The sequence below is a fragment of the Perognathus longimembris genome, chromosome 21 (genome assembly GCF_023159225.1).
Source record: "Perognathus longimembris pacificus isolate PPM17 chromosome 21, ASM2315922v1, whole genome shotgun sequence".
Lineage (NCBI taxonomy): Eukaryota > Metazoa > Chordata > Mammalia > Rodentia > Heteromyidae > Perognathus > Perognathus longimembris.
This window is the reverse complement of record NC_063181.1, coordinates 10,520,441-10,538,314: the sequence shown is the minus strand read 5'-3', so window position 1 is coordinate 10,538,314 and position 17,874 is coordinate 10,520,441. Positions and strand designations below refer to the sequence as shown.

Sequence of the window (17,874 nt, the reverse complement as noted above, 5' to 3'; positions counted from 1 at the left end):
GATTTTTATGAACTAAAGTCTGATCAGAATTCATGAGGCCCCTGAACTCTGTCTCTATGTAAAATCTCAAGTAAATAGGAAGAACTTGCTCCTTTGAATATGAATGAAGACATAAATATACATGCAAAGACATAAACAAACAAAGCTCTACTCCTTTAAACGCCAGGGGATATAGAAAGCACATAGGTTGCAGAAGCACCTCGGGAGACCTGGATCTATGCTGTTCAGTCACTAACTTCACTAACTTCCAAGCCGGGAAGTTCCAACTTCAGGTGTGTTGACACCCAGGGCTGGGTCATTCTTCGCAGAGTGAGGCTGTCCTGAGCAGGAGTTAGCTGCACCTATTCTCCACCTTCTGTCCTTTAGAGACGGCTCTGGCTGCACACAGCTAGAGCAAATCTCAGGTGTTCCCAGGCCTCAATGGTAGATGGCGGAGGCATGAGGGGAGCGCCTCAAAGTCCCCTTTGGATCTGACTCGCTCAGTACCACCGTCACCTGTGCTGAAATGAAACTTTAAGTGAAAAATGTGGTCTTACTTTTTTGCCATAACCAGGGTTTGAACTTAGGGCCTTGCTCTTGCCCAGCTTTCTAGTGTTCTACCTCTTGAGCTACACCTCCAGTATGACTTTTTTTGGTTATTTTGGACATGGATTCTTAGGTGCTTTTCTGCCTGGGCTGGTCTTGAATCACTGCCCTTCAAATCTCAGGCTCCTGAGGAGCTAGGATTACAGGCATGAGCATCCAGTTGACATGTGGTCTTTATAACCATAGTTCTCATTTTTACTTTCCATTTCCTTATGGAATCTATTCTTGTCCATTTGTGAAATACCAGAATATAGTTCTAAGAAGTCCACGTGCATATAACATGGCTTAGGCTGAACAGAGGAGACGTTTAGAAAGGAGTTGGCTGAAACACCTGCTCTCCCTTTCCCCCCCTCTTCCCACAGGAATTCTCACCCTAAAGAGAGCAAATGAACTTCTGAGCACAGGCCTGCCGGGCAGTTTCTTGGTCCGAGTCAGTGAGAGGATGAAGGGCTATGCATTATCCCACCTGTCAGAGGAAGGCTGCAAACATTTCCTCATCGATGCCTCTGCCGACTCCTATAGCTTCCTCGGTGTGGACCAGCTGCAGCATGCCACCCTGGCTGACCTGGTGGAATATCACAAGGTAAAACTGTTCCTAAATGGAACTCTCTCCCTATGTTGTTATCTGCTGTAATAAAGACAGGCAATTAGGAGGGAAACATGATTGAGACACATCACAAGGTGGAAGGCTCATCTCTGATAATTCCTCCTGATCTTTCAGATTTTTAATTGTATTTCCCTTATCATAGAACATAGTCTCTCCTCACATACCCAGGGAGATTCCACTGGGGCAGAGAACACCACAGATAACCAAGTTGGGCACCCACAGATGCCATCTGAGCACAGCCTTACATTAGAGCTAGACAGAAAGTGAGCGTATAGAGGAGAAATGTGACTTTAATATTGTCATAAGCTACCAATCAAGGGTAAAGGCAGAGTATTATAAGCAAAAAGCATAAAAGGCCCAGCTGGCCTTGATCCTCCAGATCTCAGCCTCTTGGCTAGGCATGGGTCACCAACACCCGGCAAAAGTGTGTTCTTCTTAAAACATAATTCTCATTTATATTATCCATTTGCATATGGAGTCTACCTTGGTGCAATTACTAAATAGCAAAATATTTTACTCCTTCGAGGGATAACCTTTGAGGAAGTAGCCATTCGTGACTGCTGCACTCCCGAGCCTGACCCCGTGCCTTCTGATTGACAGGAGGAACCCATCACTTCTCTGGGGAAGGAGCTCCTGCTCTACCCCTGCGGGCAGCAGGATGAACCACCTGATTACCTGGAGCTCTTTGAGTGACAGCCTCCGTCCAGGCCGTTCTGCATCCCCGACCTGGACAGGCACCACTGACATGGACATTCGTGTATGAAGCCAAAATCACCCTGCAGCTGCACTAGCACTCCACATGGAGTGTCCCTGGAGGCCTGGCTGCAACCTCCTTGGCACAGACATCGGGGTGTTACCCCTCATCCGCAAAGGGCAAGAGTACCAATGTCAGCAATGACCTGACCTGAAGAATACGACCTTCATGACATCTGGAAGAAAAAAAAAAAAAAACGAACAAAGGAGAAACTGGACACTTCCCAGAATTCAGTTGTACTTCCAAAGAAGTAGCTCCGGTGAGCTTCTTTGTGAGCTGCCACAGCCCTCTCTGTCATTTCAGAGGTCCTGTTGATAGGAACTTCCATCTTGTCTTTGGAATGCTGGCAAACAAAACAGTCCTTCCTGAGGCCTAACAGGATGCTGGGTGATCTAGGGGATGCTAGATGAGCTGGGATATAGGAGACCAGATGCCAATTGAATGGGGAGTTTGCAAGTGTGGGGCTGGCGGAGGACCCCCCCTCCCACCATGGATGCGCAGGGGCTGTTGAGATGGTGAACAGGCATCTGTGAGTTTTCTTGTTTGCTTCAGAGGAGAGAAGAAGGAGCCTGCACTTCCTCTCCAAAGGCACAAAAAACCATGAGGCATGTGCAGAGGAGGGACCATTTGTCACTGCTGCAGAGCCTGGAACAAATACACCAGGTGTTCGGATCTGACTTGGTGTGGATGTATGTAAGATACAATGAACAAAGAAGAAACTAGACACCTCTCAGAATTAAGTTGTACTGAAAAGCAGTAGTTCATGTGAACATACATACATTGAAGTCCTAAACCCGTTTGTGAATGTGTTGGGATTGTGCAGGTGGAGTCGCGGGAAGATGAGAATGCACTCTAGATTAGGGCAGGCCCCAAATTTCATGACTGACATCCTTCAGAGAGAGATTTGGTATAAAGCAGAGAAGGCTGGAGTTAGGTCACTTCAAGGCAGGGAATGCCAGGAGTTTCTGGCAGTCACTGGAAACCAGGAGGTACCCAAAGCCTTAGGACAAACCCTTCAACCTTCAACCCTTCAATCTTCTGGCCCTCAGAACAGTGGAGAACAGATGTCTAAGTCATGAGTATAGGGTAGTATTTTCCAGTAGCCTCAGAAAGTTAATATGGTAACTTACAAACATATGAATCCATTTGTTGCCATACACTTTCCCATCCTCCACATGAAGTAAAAACGGGAGATGGGAAAAAAAAAACAACCTTCTAACTAGTCCTTCTTTAGCTCTAGGACACAGATGTACTCAACCTGGAATTCCATGCCTTACAGCACCCCTACCCGGAAGATCCAGCCATTTGTGGTCCAGCACCAACTTAGAGACAATATCTAGACAGTGACTGAGGAAGCTAAAGCTCAGGCCTAACTCTGTCAGTATTATTTGTGGTGCCTTTGTATGTGTGTGCTGATACAGGGGTTTGAACTCACTGAGCCGTCAGTTGGCTTCCTTGCTCGCAGCTGCCACTCTACCACCTGAACCACACCCTCAGTCCAGCATTTTGCTGTCCATCATTGGAGATGGATTAGCACAGTCTCTTTTCCCTGGGCTGGCTTCAAACTATGATCCTCCAGATCTCAGCCTTTTGGATAGCTAAGATGACAGGCAGGAGCCAGCCAGCAGCCATGAATTCTAGATCTTCCCTTTATTAGCTCACTGTACACATAAACTGCAGAGCTGTTTATCCTAGTGGCCTCTTGCCTCGCATGTCTGGGATGGTTTTAAGACAGAAAGGGAAGCTTGTAAAGAGTAAAGGACACAAGGACGGCCTGTGCAATCCATTACTAGTTGGTCTGCAGATAACTGGACTGGATGTAGTATGGATTAGCATCCTCTAATGCTTTTGCTGCTAACCCCATGGTAGCAGTCATCAGTGTTTACCACCGAGTTGCTGACTTAGTTGCCCAGGGAACTGGGATGACCAGTGCTGGAGTGCTTTTGGAACAGGAGACCTCACTACTTGAGGACTCGCTGTGCCTGTCTCCCAATAGGCCAGGCAGTGGCCCGTGGGTGATGCCTAAGCCTGCAGGCTAGGGGGGAGGGTGATGTGCTTCCATTCTTGCCCATCTAGGTCGGTCTTCACTTGAAAGGCTGCACTTGTCTGAAGTCCTTCCCCCAACTGAGTCACGAGCCCAGTGACCCCCACAGTAATTCCAAAACAAGATGTCACGTGCCCCCCTTTGGAGGGTTCTCAATGGTATGTCAGAGTTGCCAGGCAAAGCCTCTCACTCAGCTTCTTCTTTGGTATGGGTGTGGGCTTTACAGGGATCTGCATGAAGCTACTAACTAGAGGAAAGGACAAATTGTTAATAAAGTTGCCTTTAGCTTTTGAATTCGAGTGCTTATGTTGTGTTTGGTGGTTTGGGTTTGTTGTTGTTGTTTTGGTTTTGTGTTGTTTCTGTGTGTGTTTTTTAATGCTCCAGCAGGCCGGGGTGCTTATTATTGCCTGGAATGAATGGAGAGAGGGTTGGTGGTGAGGTACGAAGCTTCGGGGACTAAGGATAGAGGCGGAAGGAGCTGGATCTTATCCTCCAGGAAAAGATGTCGCATTCAGGTTGCAGAGGATAAGGTCTCAATGCTGGTCACCCAGTAACCCAGACCATCGTCATTCAGCCAGTCCAGGAAGAAGCCCCTGTAGGCAGCCTGGCCTTCCTTGGATCTTGGGTGGGCGTACATGCAGGCCAGAGCCTGGCTTCTTTCCAGGGCAATGTCCTGCGCTGGCAGACTGAGACCTCCCCACAAAGCACCCTCCTTTACACCTCCCTACGCCATTCTCCCTAACCGCCCCCATCTGCCTTCTGGTTAAAATTGTGGACAGAAACCCCCTGGGGATGCTGGGGTTGACTTCTCCAGGGAGCACATTCAAAGGCTTGGTAACAGGAAGACATTTTGAAAGGCCCCTCAGCCAACAGGAAAGAACCTGTTCTCTGCCTTGGGAGGAAACCAGTACCCAACTCCCTCGACGAATTGGCACCTTCCCCATAAAGCTTGGCAGCAACAGCCCAGCCCAGGGCCCTGCCAGGAGAAACAGCTTTGAGTTAAAATATAAAGCTAATCAGAATATGGATCGCACACAGCTACCAGGTATTTGATGTGTGTTGGGCAAAGAGCACACCCACCCTTCCGAGGAGCTGCCCAAGGTCATTAGCTGCAATCAGCAACATTCAGGAACAATATCAAGTCTGTTTTTAAGCTCTCCTCCTCATTCTTTGGCATCGAGCATGAGAGTTGGATGCTGGGGCTTCTGTTCCTCTGGGAAGTACCACTTCCTGTCAGGACACAGGGGTGTGAAGAAGGCACAGTGGATTCCTGTGCCTTTCCTGGATTGATCTGTTTTCATCACCTCTTTGGGTTTCTCGGGGGGTGGGGGTGGGGGCTTGAGAAGCAGGGGAAGAGTGGGAAACTAAGGCCCAGAGAGCAGGTCCTGCAGACTTTCAAGACCTTCTGGAGAAGGCCACATGACAGGATGATTACACAGAACCCTTCAGTTAGCTAGCTCTGGCCAGGCATCTGGGTAAACTTCTGAACAATTCTGAGCCTCTATTTTCTGCACCTAGATAAATGCAAGCAACAGTGTTACTTGTCTTAGAAGGTCAATGCTATGACTACCAGGTTCTTTTCCCAACTGTCTATGAGGAGGCACCATGATACCTTAAGTTGCTGGGCATTGAATTTAAGGTAGCAATTATTTGTGTTTGTATTTGTAACAACTGTTGTATTTTGCACTCCTAGCAACTCTTCGCCTTCATATCCATTGGCAGTTTTCAGAATGACAGAAACAAAGGGCAACTGTGAGGAGGTCGCTTCATCATCTCTAATGTATAGCCCATAGTGGCGCCCACGATGTACCCAAACTGAACTGCAGACACTTGCCGTGTGTGTGTGTGTGTGTGTGTGTGTGTGTGTGTGTGTGTGTGTTAGAGAGAGAGAGAGAGAGAGAGAGAGAGAGAGTGTCCTGCGGTTTGAACTCAGCCTTGGGCTCTGTCCTTGAGCTTTTCTTGCTCAAGGCTGGCACTCTACCACTTGACCTACAGCTCTAATGGGAGATAGGAGTCTCATAGACTTTCCTGCCTGGGGTGGCTTCAAACTGTGATCCTCTGATCTCAGCCTCCTGAATAGCTAGGATTTCAAGTGGGAGCCTATGTTGTGAGGATCCAATCATTTCCCCAAAGCTTGTCAGCTGGCTTTGACCCAGGAGCCTTTGGGGGACAGAATTCATATTAAAACCCTAACGACTAGTTAAGCTTTTTTTTTTTTGGCAAGTCCTGGGCCTTGGACTCAGGGCCTGAGCACCATCCCTGGCTTCTTCCTGCTCAAGGCTAGCACTCTGCCATCTGAGCCACAGCGCCCCTTCTGGCCGTTTTCCATATATGTGGTGCTGGGGAATCAAACCGAGAGCTTCATGTGTAGGAGGCAAGCACTCTTGCCACTAGGCCATATTCCCAGCCCTAAGCTTCTTCTTCTTCTTTTTTTTTTTTAATGAGCATTTCATTTTCCTTTTCATCTACCTCAGCAATTTTCAAAATCAATTCTTATCCACTGTCCTGGGCATCTGTAGCAGGTAATTTAATATAAATGTTATATTAGTCCACAAAGTGCAACCTGCACCGACTGCCCACCAACTGCTTCATTCTATAGGCAAAATATTTTATCATAATCATAATCAACATCCTTGATAGATTATATCCTCCTGATCCTGGGAGAGTATGGCAGAAGTGGGTGCACCAAAACCAAGTTGGGGCAGGTAAGACATACGCCCCAAAGCCACTGGAATCACCACAGCATGTGAAACTGGGAGGCACAAAGTGGGAAGGAGCCTCTAATATCATTTCCTTCCTAACATCTTCTAACTAAAAAGGCCAAGTAAAATGTATAATTGATTCAAATTTTTTTTTTCATTAAGGTCCTCTTCTCCTCAAAGTTCTCAGGGGCGGCTCTCCCTGTCCTGCAAGGAAGGTTTGCCAGTGACTTGTGACATACAGCTTGCCGAAGCTGAGCGGGAGATGCTACTAGTTTTTAGTGGGTAGAGGCCAATAAGGATGTTGGGGGTGCTCCCGCAGTGAGCAGGGCCATTTCTCGTTCCATGTCCCACATCCCCACCAAACAGAGAATGGTCTGGCCCAAAATGTCAGCAATACCAAGCTTGAGAAAACCCTGATCTCTGCATAAAATAACATTTTCCAAAAACTAAAGACACAGCATTGTTCCCCCGAGAAGAAATCAAATCCACAAATCATATTTTATTAGCTGCACAAATGCCACCTTCCATTCACGTCTTGTGTTTTAATTAAATTTTATGAACTATCAGGACAAATCAATACAATGCTTCTTTTTGTACACACCAACAGCTTGAATGTTCTTGAAGCGCTTAAACAATGAGTTTTCTGTCGGCAAACAGAAGGCAAGGAATCAGAGGGATAATTAGCTCATGCATCTGGTGCTGATAATAAATAAATAATTCTCATGTGGATGTAGAAACCATTCAGTGTTAACCATATTTATTTAAAAAAACAGTTTGAAATGGTAATAAAATGTAATTGTCAGAAGCATCTTGGTGATTGAACAAAACTGTTTAATGGTAAAAAATATAACGGAGTTACTTCCACCTGTCTAGGATGAAGTCAACATGTAGTAAAACCATCATCTCCCCAGACTCAGAGCAGATAGATAGATGGCTCTTTCTCAAAATATATTCTTCTGCATTTCTTCTCATGGAAGCCAGAATCCCAAAGAGCACCCTGCTTTGAAAAGAGATTCATAACTTCATAACTTTGGTTTAAACAGAGAAGACAGTGCGGTCCTTAATTCTTCGGAGATAAGAATGGGCTCACTGTGTGACCTTCAACTATGTGAAGAGGCCCCGTGGAAGTGTCTTTCCCCTTTCCTCCAGTGTTAGGTTGCTTCTCTTCAGACACACTTTTCAGATAAAGCATGTGTCTGTCTCACAGTCGTCCCACAGAAGCTTCTCCATGCCTCCAGGCCAGACATTCACTGCCTAACGGGCGAGAATTGGGCAGGTCCTTGGACCTGCTATCATTTGGATGCCCCAAACGGAACGTTCTCATAATGCATTAAAAAAATCTTCTTTAAAACAACAACAACAACAAACAACAACCACATACAAAACATTTATGCCATCTTGTGCTTTTTTAGTAAGGGGAGCAAATGGGTAATTAAGCAGAATATAACTCAAAAGCCACAAAAAGTACATTTAAAAAATAAAATAAACAAATGGAGAGGGTTAAAAAGACAACCAAAAGGATAGGGTTATTTTTGGTTACTCTTGGGAGAAAAATGGCACAACAGTAAACACAACCAAAATGTCTATACAATTGGGCATCTTATCATCTCCCAATCTTCCTGACTTTGGGAGACTTCTTGGGGCTCATTGGGACAATGTTCACAAGCAAAGTGGAGATTTTAATTCTTGTTGCAGAGAAATCAGAGGCTCTCTCCTTTCAGCTCTTTTATTCATCAGTCAGATTCTTTATTTTTTTCCTCTTCATCCCTTTATGGAAGTTTATTCCTTGTTGCAGATATTTGTTTTTCAGTAACAAAAAAAAATTTCAATGTCTCCCCCAAATCCACCCTTAGGGTTGGGGGTTCATGTTTTCTTGCTGCTCGTCTTCTGCTTCTGTTTGCGCAGGTGAGCCTCTATCTCGTGCCGGAAGACGAGCATCCCCAGCTGCCCGTGGGAAGCCTCGTTCATGGCCTTGGACTGCATGCACATCTTGTACTGCTCAGGGGTCAGCTCGTCCATGCAGCGCTTCTCGTGCCACAGGTGGAAGAGTCCCCGCACGGGCGTGCGCACCACGATGAGGTTGCTGTGGAGGTACTTGCGGTAGAGATGCACGTCCTCTCCGCCCCAGCCCTTGATATCCAAGTCGAACCCACCTGTGGGGAGAGAGCAGAGGGGCCATGTCACGTGCCCAGGCATTGAGCTGCAGAAGCATGGATGAGGTATGATGGGGGATGTTGAACCAAGGAAACAGAGTCCTTTCTGTCAATGTCCCTTTCTCGCCCCAGAGACTGGCTCATCTCTTCTAAGAGCACAGAAACAACATCCTTTCTTGCCATTCTTGAGTGGCTTCCATGTCCCCTGCAAACTCACAGCTGGGCCGCTGTGCTCAGAGCCATGGCTGAAACCAGAAAGGGAAGCTGAGGCACCAGAAATTAAGGCAGCCAATCCCTGCCTTCCCGAGTTTGGGGCAGGCAGGAAAGGAGACTGATTAAGAATTGTGAGCTGCTGAGCGGGGAATATGGCTAGTGGTAGAGTGCTTGTCTAGCATGCATGAAGCCCTGGGTTCGATTCCCCAGTACCACATATATAGAAAAGGCCAGAAGTGGTGCTTTGGCTCAAGTGGTAGAGTGCTAGCCTTGAGCAAAAGAAGCCAGGGACAGTGCTCAGGCCCTGAGTTCAAGCCCCAGGACTGGCAAAAAACAAAACAAAACAAAACAAAAAGATACTCAGAGACAGTGCCCAGGCCTTGAGTTCAAGCCCTAGCACTGTTTAAAAAAAAAAAAGGAATTGTGAGCTGCTTCTCTTCTTAGAAAACTTGCCATTTAACCACTCTTAATTTTAGTATGTGTTTTAGGTTTTGTTTTTTTTTGAGCCAGGGGCTTGCTATGTAGCCCAGGCTGGCCTTGAACTTGAGATATTCCTACCTCAGCCTCCTTCATTATAGTCACTATATATGTATATATATGTATGTATATATATATACATACATATATGCATACACACACACACACACACACACACACACACACACACACACACACACATCTCCTGTCTGATTCCAAAACAAGGAGCGTCAGGTCAAACCTGAGGCCTATGTCTGGGAACCCTAGGGAAGGGTGACCCCATTTCCCCGAGGGCGGGGTCTCTCTGGCTATTTATGAGCCTAGATCAAGGTGTGTACCCTGGTCTTTCATATCCTGGTCAGGTGTAACATAAAGGACCTCAGTGGATGGGGGCGGCGTTCCCACAGGGACACAGCGGTCCTGTCTTCTCTTTTTTTTTGGCCAGTCCTGGGCCTTGGACTCAGGGCCTGAGCACTGTCCCTGGCTTCTTCCCGCTCAAGGCTAGCACTCTGCCACTTGAGCCACAGCGCCGCTTCTGGCCGTTTTCTGTATATGTGGTGCTGGGGAATGGAACCTAGGGCCTCGTGTATCCGAGGCAGGCACTCTTGCCACTAGGCTATAACCCCAGCCCCCCTGTCTTCTCTTGACCGCAGCACTCCCTGGCTGCAAGGCCTCTGAGGCCTCTCTGCCTCTGAGAACCTTTCTCCTCTTGAAGAAAGGCTCTGGAAATGCACAACCACGTGTGTGTTTTAGACCTTGTACGTATGTGTCTATGTCTTGTGTATATGGCTATGTGTGTGTACGTCTGTGTCTACGTATCTGTATGTGTGTTGCTGTTTTTACATGTCTGTGCACGTGTGCATGTTTCTGTGTATGTGCATGTATGTGAGTGTGTACACAGGTGTCTGTTATATGTGTGCAAGTATATGTTAGGACACCGTGAGGAAGTGATTTGGATCTTCAAAGGTTCTGCAAGGAGCAACCTGATCTCTTCCCGGTTTCCCCACTCACACTGCCTCGAGAGGCCTGGGAGGAGGGGGCAGCCCTGTGGAACCTGCCTTGAAGCCACCTTGGTGCCTCACGGCATGGTCTCTGAGCCCAAGAGATGCTGGTGGAGATCTCAGGGCCGCCCCCTCTTCCCCTAGTGACATGAGATGGGGCATTGGGGGGAAATGGCAGCAGCAGCCTTACTGGCCGACCCCTTAGGAGCCCACATCACTTGCGCAAGGCTTGTGCGGAGGCAGCCTCTAGGTGGCAGTAGAGACACAGCTTTGCCTCACCTATGTTGATGAAGTCTGACCGGTACTGACAAGTCATCCCGAATCCGAAGTCCCTCCAAAATCCAGTTTCCTTCTTTATGACCTGTAAGGAAAGGTGTGCCAGATAGAGACATAAAACACAGCATTCACACATGCAGGTGAGTAATCACACACACACACACACACACACACACACACACACACACACACACACACACACACACACAGAGCTCTGGTGAGCCCTGTGTGGGATTCATGGCTGGATGGCTGGATCTGTAGCCTTACTGACAGGCATCTGGTGTACTTAACAGTCCAAAACAAGGCCATGTGATTTTTGGCACCTCAAGCTGGAATGTTTCTAGGGAGTAGGCATGGAAACACACACACACACACACACACACACACACACACACACACACACACACACAACCCAAAACAAACCAGGAGAGCAAGTTTTTTGAGCGATGCCATGGAAAAGCCACCTACGTGTCTGGCCAGATCCCAGTGCCAGTGAGAAGTTGAGGCCTGGGCCCTTCCCTTATACTGGCCCCGGGAGGGCAGCCAGCAAAGGGCTCAGGAAGTTGAGCAAAGGGAGAGAGAACAACTCAGGATTCAGCAGCCCTGGCACGGCCCACCAGCCGGGCTCCTTGGGGCATAAAAAGAAAGACTCCAGAGCTTTAGAGATCTCAGTGGTTCCCAGCTCTGGGGCTCTGCTATCCTGCCTTAGCTAAGGAAAAGGGAGCACAGAGGCCAAGGTCTGAAGAAAGACTGCCTTTTCCTGTTGGCACTATTTTAGAACTGTGCAGCTCCAGAAAGCAGAGAGAGAGAGAGAGAGAGAGAGAGAGAGAGAGAGAGAGAGAGAGAGAGAGAGAGAGAGAGAGTGCCAGCCTGCAGGGCAGCTGAGAGGCCATCCAAGTAGTGAATGCCCATAAAACAAGGATAGCTGGCTCTGCACTCTCTTTTTTCTTTTGCAAATAAATTTCCAATGTATTTGCTGTGGCAGCAAAAGTTTGTGAAAATATTATATACACACGCACATACATATTGGCAGAGGTCATGCTGGAAATGGGCTTGAGATCTTAATAGCTGTATTTTTTATGATTCATTCTTATAGCTCACACAGGTGCTTGGAGGAAAGGAAGTCTCCCCTCCTAGGGATGGGAAGGGAAGTGGCAGCAAGTCTTATCTGAAACAGTCTACACAGGGGAAGAGTCTTATCTGTCCCTACACTATTACTATTGCCGGCCAGCTTCAACCTCAGGCACTCTTCATTTTTTTCTACCCTCTCCTTTCTTTCCTAGAAGATGAGAACACTGAGCTAAATTGCCCCCTGAAGATTCTTCCATCGGTGACAGCCAAGCACTTATCTTATCACTGTGACTCCACCTTCTGGATGCTTCCCACTGGCCTAAATTACAATGGACAAATGGATTGCAGGATTGACAAATGGATTGACTCTTAAAGGTACTATTTTACTCTGGAACTCATGTCCCTGTCCTATTTTCGCTGCAACCCACCACCGGTGTCAGGTGTACCACTGTCAACACCACATCCTAGGATGTCCTGTGGGAAATCAGGACCAGGAGAGAGTTGGTGGGCAAATGTCACCTCCAGAAAACAAAGGTTCTCTAATACCACCCCAGGACAAAGGGCTGTCCCCAAACACTTCCCAGACGATGAGGCAATTTTATTAATATCAACTGGAAAGGTGGTGTAAGGCAGAAAAGCCTGGAAAAACACTTTCTCTTTTTAAACATGGCTGTTGGGTCTCTGGTATCCCAGGTATCACGTTTGTAGTTCACCGTTTCGTGTCCCTCCTGCTCGTTAGGATGCACACAGGCCTCTCAGTGTCTGGACAGAAATGGAGGCCAAGGGAAAGGCCAGTATCTGAACAAGAACTATATGTGGAATTTAAATTTGGCTGAACTATATGTGGAATTTAAAGAGAAATCGCTAAGCAGGAGGAGCTACTGAACAGAGCTTGGAAGGAAACGTGAGATTACTTCTTCGCAGTGGCCATCGAGGACTCCGGACTGAGTTGATGGAATGGCCGGCATGGTTGAACGAGGTAAAGGATGACCCTCACTCAAGGACGGTTGCGACAGCAACACACCCTGATTCATAACCCAGGGATGGAGCCACAGAAGCAGCTACGTGGATGTTAAAGTCGGCGAGCCACAGAAAGCCACGCTGGGAAGAGCACATTCAGTGGTAGCCTTCTGTGGGGATGGGCTTGGTCAGGCCTCAGCCTGTGACTTCAGGGCAACTTAGTAGAGGATCCATCAGTACACTGGGTACGCATGGCCCTTGGTGAGCAGCCTGGCAAGGAGCTAGTGCTCCCCAACTCTCCTCCAGTGGCGTCCCCACTGAGTCACAGAGGGAAGGGAAGATAAGGGTGGACCCCGGACCCTTCCAAGACCCAGCCTTGTCTACCTCACCTTCCTTCCTTCTTGCCTCTCAGGTCTCCCCACTGCTCAGCCCTAGTTCCTGACCCCCAAACCCCCCAGACTCTAAGCATCCAAGGCAGGACCCAGGACCCCTATAATTTCTGCCTGGCCGGTCCCCCGTCTTCTGCTCACCACTGTGTTCTGCTCAGAGCAGCCAGCCTGACCTCCCAGCCAGTGTCAGCATTCCTTCCACCCCTGACCCCCGACTCCCACCCCGACCCTCTGCACCTGGTCACCCTGGCACTCGTGGCACTGAGAAACACTCCCGCAGGTGCAGGTGTGCCTCTGTTGGCTGACTTCTCCCTCTAGCCCTGGTGAACACCAGCTCAGGACTCCGTTCCCATTCACGTTCACAATGACGCCCGCCCCGAGGAAACAAACATCCTCCAAGAGGGAGCCACTTGTCCCCAAGTGGCTGGGCAAAGGCATCAGTGGGAGGTCCAGAGGTGACAACTCTCAAGACCAACAGACAAAGATGTCGTCCCCTTCCGGGGACCTCACGCTGGGAACTGCCTTCCTGGACACACAGACTTGTGCACATGGAGTTCCACTGCTCTGAGCAGATATTAAATACACACAGCAACTGTGCCAGCTACGTCACTAAAGTAAAGACGGATGTGAAAAGAGAAGTATCTCATCCTCCTGCCCTAAATTCCACTCATCTGACTTCAAGCACACTATCTTCCTTTATTTTTATTTTTTTAAAATCTTTTAGTTGGGCACTGATGGCTCACACCTATCATCCTAGCTAGTCAGGAGGCTGAGTTCTGAGGACCATGGTTCAAAGCTAAGCCAGGCAGGAAAATCCATGAGGACTCTTATCTCCCATTCACCACCAAAAAACTGCCAGTGGAGGTGTGTCTCAAGTGGTTGCGTGAAAAGGCTAAGGGGCCCTGAGTCCAAGACCCAGTACTAACACACACACTAACACTACTACTACTACTTATTATTATTATTTCTTTTGCTGCCAGCCTGGCCACTCCCTATAGACCTTGCCTGCCCCATGGGAGAGCTCACAGAACATTCCAGGGGCCAGTACACCCCGAAAAGACAGTTATCAGGCTGGCTCTCCTACAGGAAGTTTCTGCGGGCAATTCACATGACGGGGTGATTATTTTCTACGAGGACTGAAACAAAGCGTAAATCAACATCTCTTCCCCCAGAGCTGCGGCTCTGCAGGGCGCTGGGGAGGGAGGTCCAGCCTGAAGGCTCTGTTTTCATGGTGCTGACCTGGAGAGCTGCCTGGGAAGCAATCTGAATCCCACAATAAAATAAAGAACAAATACTCAGGCAGAGCATCTCCTCTCCATCAACAGTCTCCCAAGAACCGAAAGCTGGGTCTGCCTGGACTTCTTACTCACCACGAGCGCCCGTGAGCTGGTTCGTGTACAGGCCTGGGACCCACACCAACAGAGCCTCATGTTTTACTGGAATCGTCTTAAAATGCTTAGCACTTTGGGAACAAGGGCCTGTGTTATTTTTCTGCGGAGCACTCTACTCAGGGAGCAGGTTCTGCTCCAAGAGCACCAGATATCCTGAGCTGTGGTGAATTGTGGGTGTAGGATTGGTACCCTCACCCTCCACTTATCATTCTTTATTATTTGAGTAACAGAAGCTCATCAGTCACACGGCCTAGGATGACACAGAGGCTATGAGGTCGTCTTGTTTGGATGAAGGTAAAATGTCTTGCTCAAGAACTGGGCCCAGGGCTGGGAATATGGTAAAGTGCTCGCCTCGTATACATGAAGCCCTGGGTTCGATTCCTCAACACCACATATATAGAAAAAGCCGGAAATGGCGCTGTGGCTCAAGTGGCAGAGTGCTAGCCTTGAGCAAAAAGAAGCCAGGGACAGTGCTCAGGCCCTGAGTCCAAGCCCCAGGACTGGCAAAAAAAAACAAAACAAACACAAGAACTGGGCCCAAAGCATACCCAGGTGTATTAAATACACACACCAATGGTGTCTTCTACATACATCACTATGATAAAGATGGAATGTGAAGAGAAATATCTCATCCTCCTGCTCTAAATTTCACTGATCTGACTTTAAGTACACTCGCCTCATTTTTTCAAATGGCTCTTAGCTGAGCACTCATGGCTCACGCCTGCCATCCTAGCTACTCAGGAGGCCGAGTTCTGAGGATCTTGGTAGATGGTGATAGCTCTTTATGAAGGTGTCTTCTATGGATCTCATGCTGGGAAAGAAACGACCATATTCTCTTGTTTCCAGGACGTCGACTCCTCGCCTTTTGTGAGGTCAAAGGCCAAAGAATGTGCCCCTTATTTTGTGGCACTTGCGTTTGGGCCTCAGTCTGGGACTGAGAGTAAAGGAAGTACTATCATCTATTCACAGTGATGGCGAGAGGGCCGCCCGGCGCAGGCGTATGAAAGCACTTGTGATGACATTATGTTTGTGATCTGGTGAGTGTACATTTCCCGAGTAAGTAAACACAGACGGCAGCATGAGCCGGAGGGACTGTGTGGAGGAGGCGAGGTCACCCAACTCCAGTGCAGGTGAGCATAGAGAGATGGAGTCAGAGAAAGGCTGAGGACAGGGCTCGGCCCCCTCCACACCACAAATGGCTCAGCACAAAGGCATCGGGTTGAAACAACAGCAACGCTGCATGGCAGAGATGCCCGTGTCAGGGACAAAGGGCATCAGGACTGGCCACAAGGCGGCTCTTGAGGCATCATATCGCCAACAGGACTGCGAGCAGGTATATGGCAGAGCAGCAGGGCTGTCTTGGGTATCTACAGAGCTGGCATCATGTGAGAGGTGGTAGGATTTATGAAGGACAATGACCTCCCCTTCCCGCTCCCCAGAAAAAGGAACCAGGGCTTGCTTTGCTATGATAGAGCAGGCTAGCCCCAGCACACAGGCTGGCTCCAAATCCCTTCTCAGCTGTATGCACAGTGAGGTACAAAGGTGGCCTGCTACAGCTGTGCTGGGGGCAGGGACCCCATGGAAATGGGCAGTTCCCATTCATCAGGGCCCTGCCCCCATGTCCCCAGTGGAGACAGTAGGTTGTGAAACATTTACCAGCACTGGCCTTATGCTCTAAAAGAGGTTTGAAAAAATGCAATGAATCTGTGTTTTGGAAATATATTTCTGGCAGAAGGTGAAGGGAAGACTGGAATGTGGAGAGACTCTGAATCTAAAGGCAGAGGAGGTAGGAGATTCCTCTGGGAACCTGAACAAGAACTGACAAAGCCTGAGCCAGCAAAGTGGAATGTCTATGCATGAACATTTACTGAAGTTATAGCCATGCCTTTCTCTGTAGCCCCATTGCTACATACTTGAGAGCACGGGGCAAGTTTCATCTTATGACCAGAAACTCAAAAAAGTGAAGTATTAGTACAAAAAAATTCCTGATTTCACTTAGTATGAATTGGTTTATATGTATGGACAGGCTAAGAAATGAGAAGTCTGAGTGCACAGTTATAAATTCGGTCCCTTCCTCTTATCTGCAGGCTCTATAGAAAATGACAGCGGCAACTGCCATAGCAAAATGATAACTGGCACATCGACAAAGCAGGTCGTATCTGCAGGGCTGCCTGGAAAGGTTGTCTCTTGTATGCATAAGTAAGTAGCTGTTATTCCAGCTGCAGTCTGGGTGCCTGGCTCTGCCACCCGTGCCAATGCCGTATCTCAGGGAAAGCCATCAAGACCACAGCATTGCTTTCAAGACGAAGCCAAAAGTATATCCCCAGGAGGAAGTCTCTCCTGATTTCTCCACCCCAGTGATTACTTTTGATACAACACCATCCCACCACCTCCACCCTTGGTCTCCTTTGTACTTATTTCTGTCTGCTGTCTGCCTTCAGAACGGGCAAGGCCCTTCTCTTTACCTGTCAACTCTCATCTCTAGATCCTAATTAGCAGGTATTTCCCCAGTGCCCTAGAGGAAGGTCATTGTGGTATAGGGTTGAGCTCTGGTGCCCAGCAGGCTGGGCAATCTTGGGTCAGTCATTTCACTTCTATAAAAAGAAGGGGATGGACAGAATCTCTCCCAAGTCACTTCAGAGCACTGGAGGTTTGTTTCAGTTCTTCCAATTCCTCCACGAGTATCTGCACGAGCTCCTACCAGGCAGCGAGGGATGGAGAAATGGCTTGTCCAAGCTGGGCATCCTGCCTGTAATCCTACCTGGTGAGTGAGAGGCTGAGAGCTGGAGGATCAATCACAGTTCAAGGCCAGTTGGAGCAGATTAGTTCTCCAGACCTCTTCTCAACCACTAGGTGTGAATTGTCCCTGTCACCCTAGCTACACAGGAGGCAGAGGTACTTAGGATCCAGGAGAGCTCATGCAGAAAGATTCTGTCTTGATTGAGAAACTGGATGAAGTGGAGTATACTTATCATCCCGGCTCCGGTGAGACATGTCCAATAGGAGGTTCAAAGTGCAGGTGTGTGCCTGAGCAGAAAGTAAGATCCCCAGCGCAAAGGTAATCAGTGCGAAAACCGGCTGGAGGTGGTGTTCTTTATATCCAGCCAGCACAAGGCCCTGAGTTCAAACCCTAGTACTACCAAAAAATAAAAAGAAAGAAAAGAAGAAAAGGTAGGGAGGGGGGAGAGGAAGAAATGGCCTGTCCAGATAGGCCCAGTGGCTCTTGCCCATAAACCTAGATACTTAGAAGT

The 17,874-nt window shown here is 48.2% G+C and overlaps 2 protein-coding genes across 9 annotated transcripts in view; one reads left to right on the top strand and one right to left on the bottom strand.

Moving 5' to 3' along the window:
- Sh2d4a (SH2 domain containing 4A) overlaps positions 1-2,373 on the top strand; it is a 41,898-nt gene extending 39,525 nt beyond the window's left edge. For all 6 annotated transcript variants that reach the window (XM_048330368.1, XM_048330367.1, XM_048330366.1 and 3 more), the window contains 2 exons: positions 948-1,168; positions 1,793-2,373. In XM_048330368.1, coding sequence (XP_048186325.1) covers positions 948-1,168; positions 1,793-1,885 — 314 coding nt within the window. In that variant the 3' untranslated portion in view covers positions 1,886-2,373. The remainder of the gene's footprint in view (positions 1-947; positions 1,169-1,792) is intronic.
- Positions 2,374-7,171: 4,798 nt separating this feature from the next.
- The window catches only part of Csgalnact1 (chondroitin sulfate N-acetylgalactosaminyltransferase 1), a 211,257-nt gene continuing 200,554 nt past the window's right edge, over positions 7,172-17,874 (bottom strand). For all 3 annotated transcript variants that reach the window (XM_048330335.1, XM_048330336.1, XM_048330337.1), the window contains exons 9-10: positions 10,816-10,897; positions 7,172-8,845 (exon numbers count right to left, since the gene is read on the bottom strand). In XM_048330335.1, coding sequence (XP_048186292.1) covers positions 8,556-8,845; positions 10,816-10,897 — 372 coding nt within the window. In that variant the 3' untranslated portion in view covers positions 7,172-8,555. The remainder of the gene's footprint in view (positions 8,846-10,815; positions 10,898-17,874) is intronic.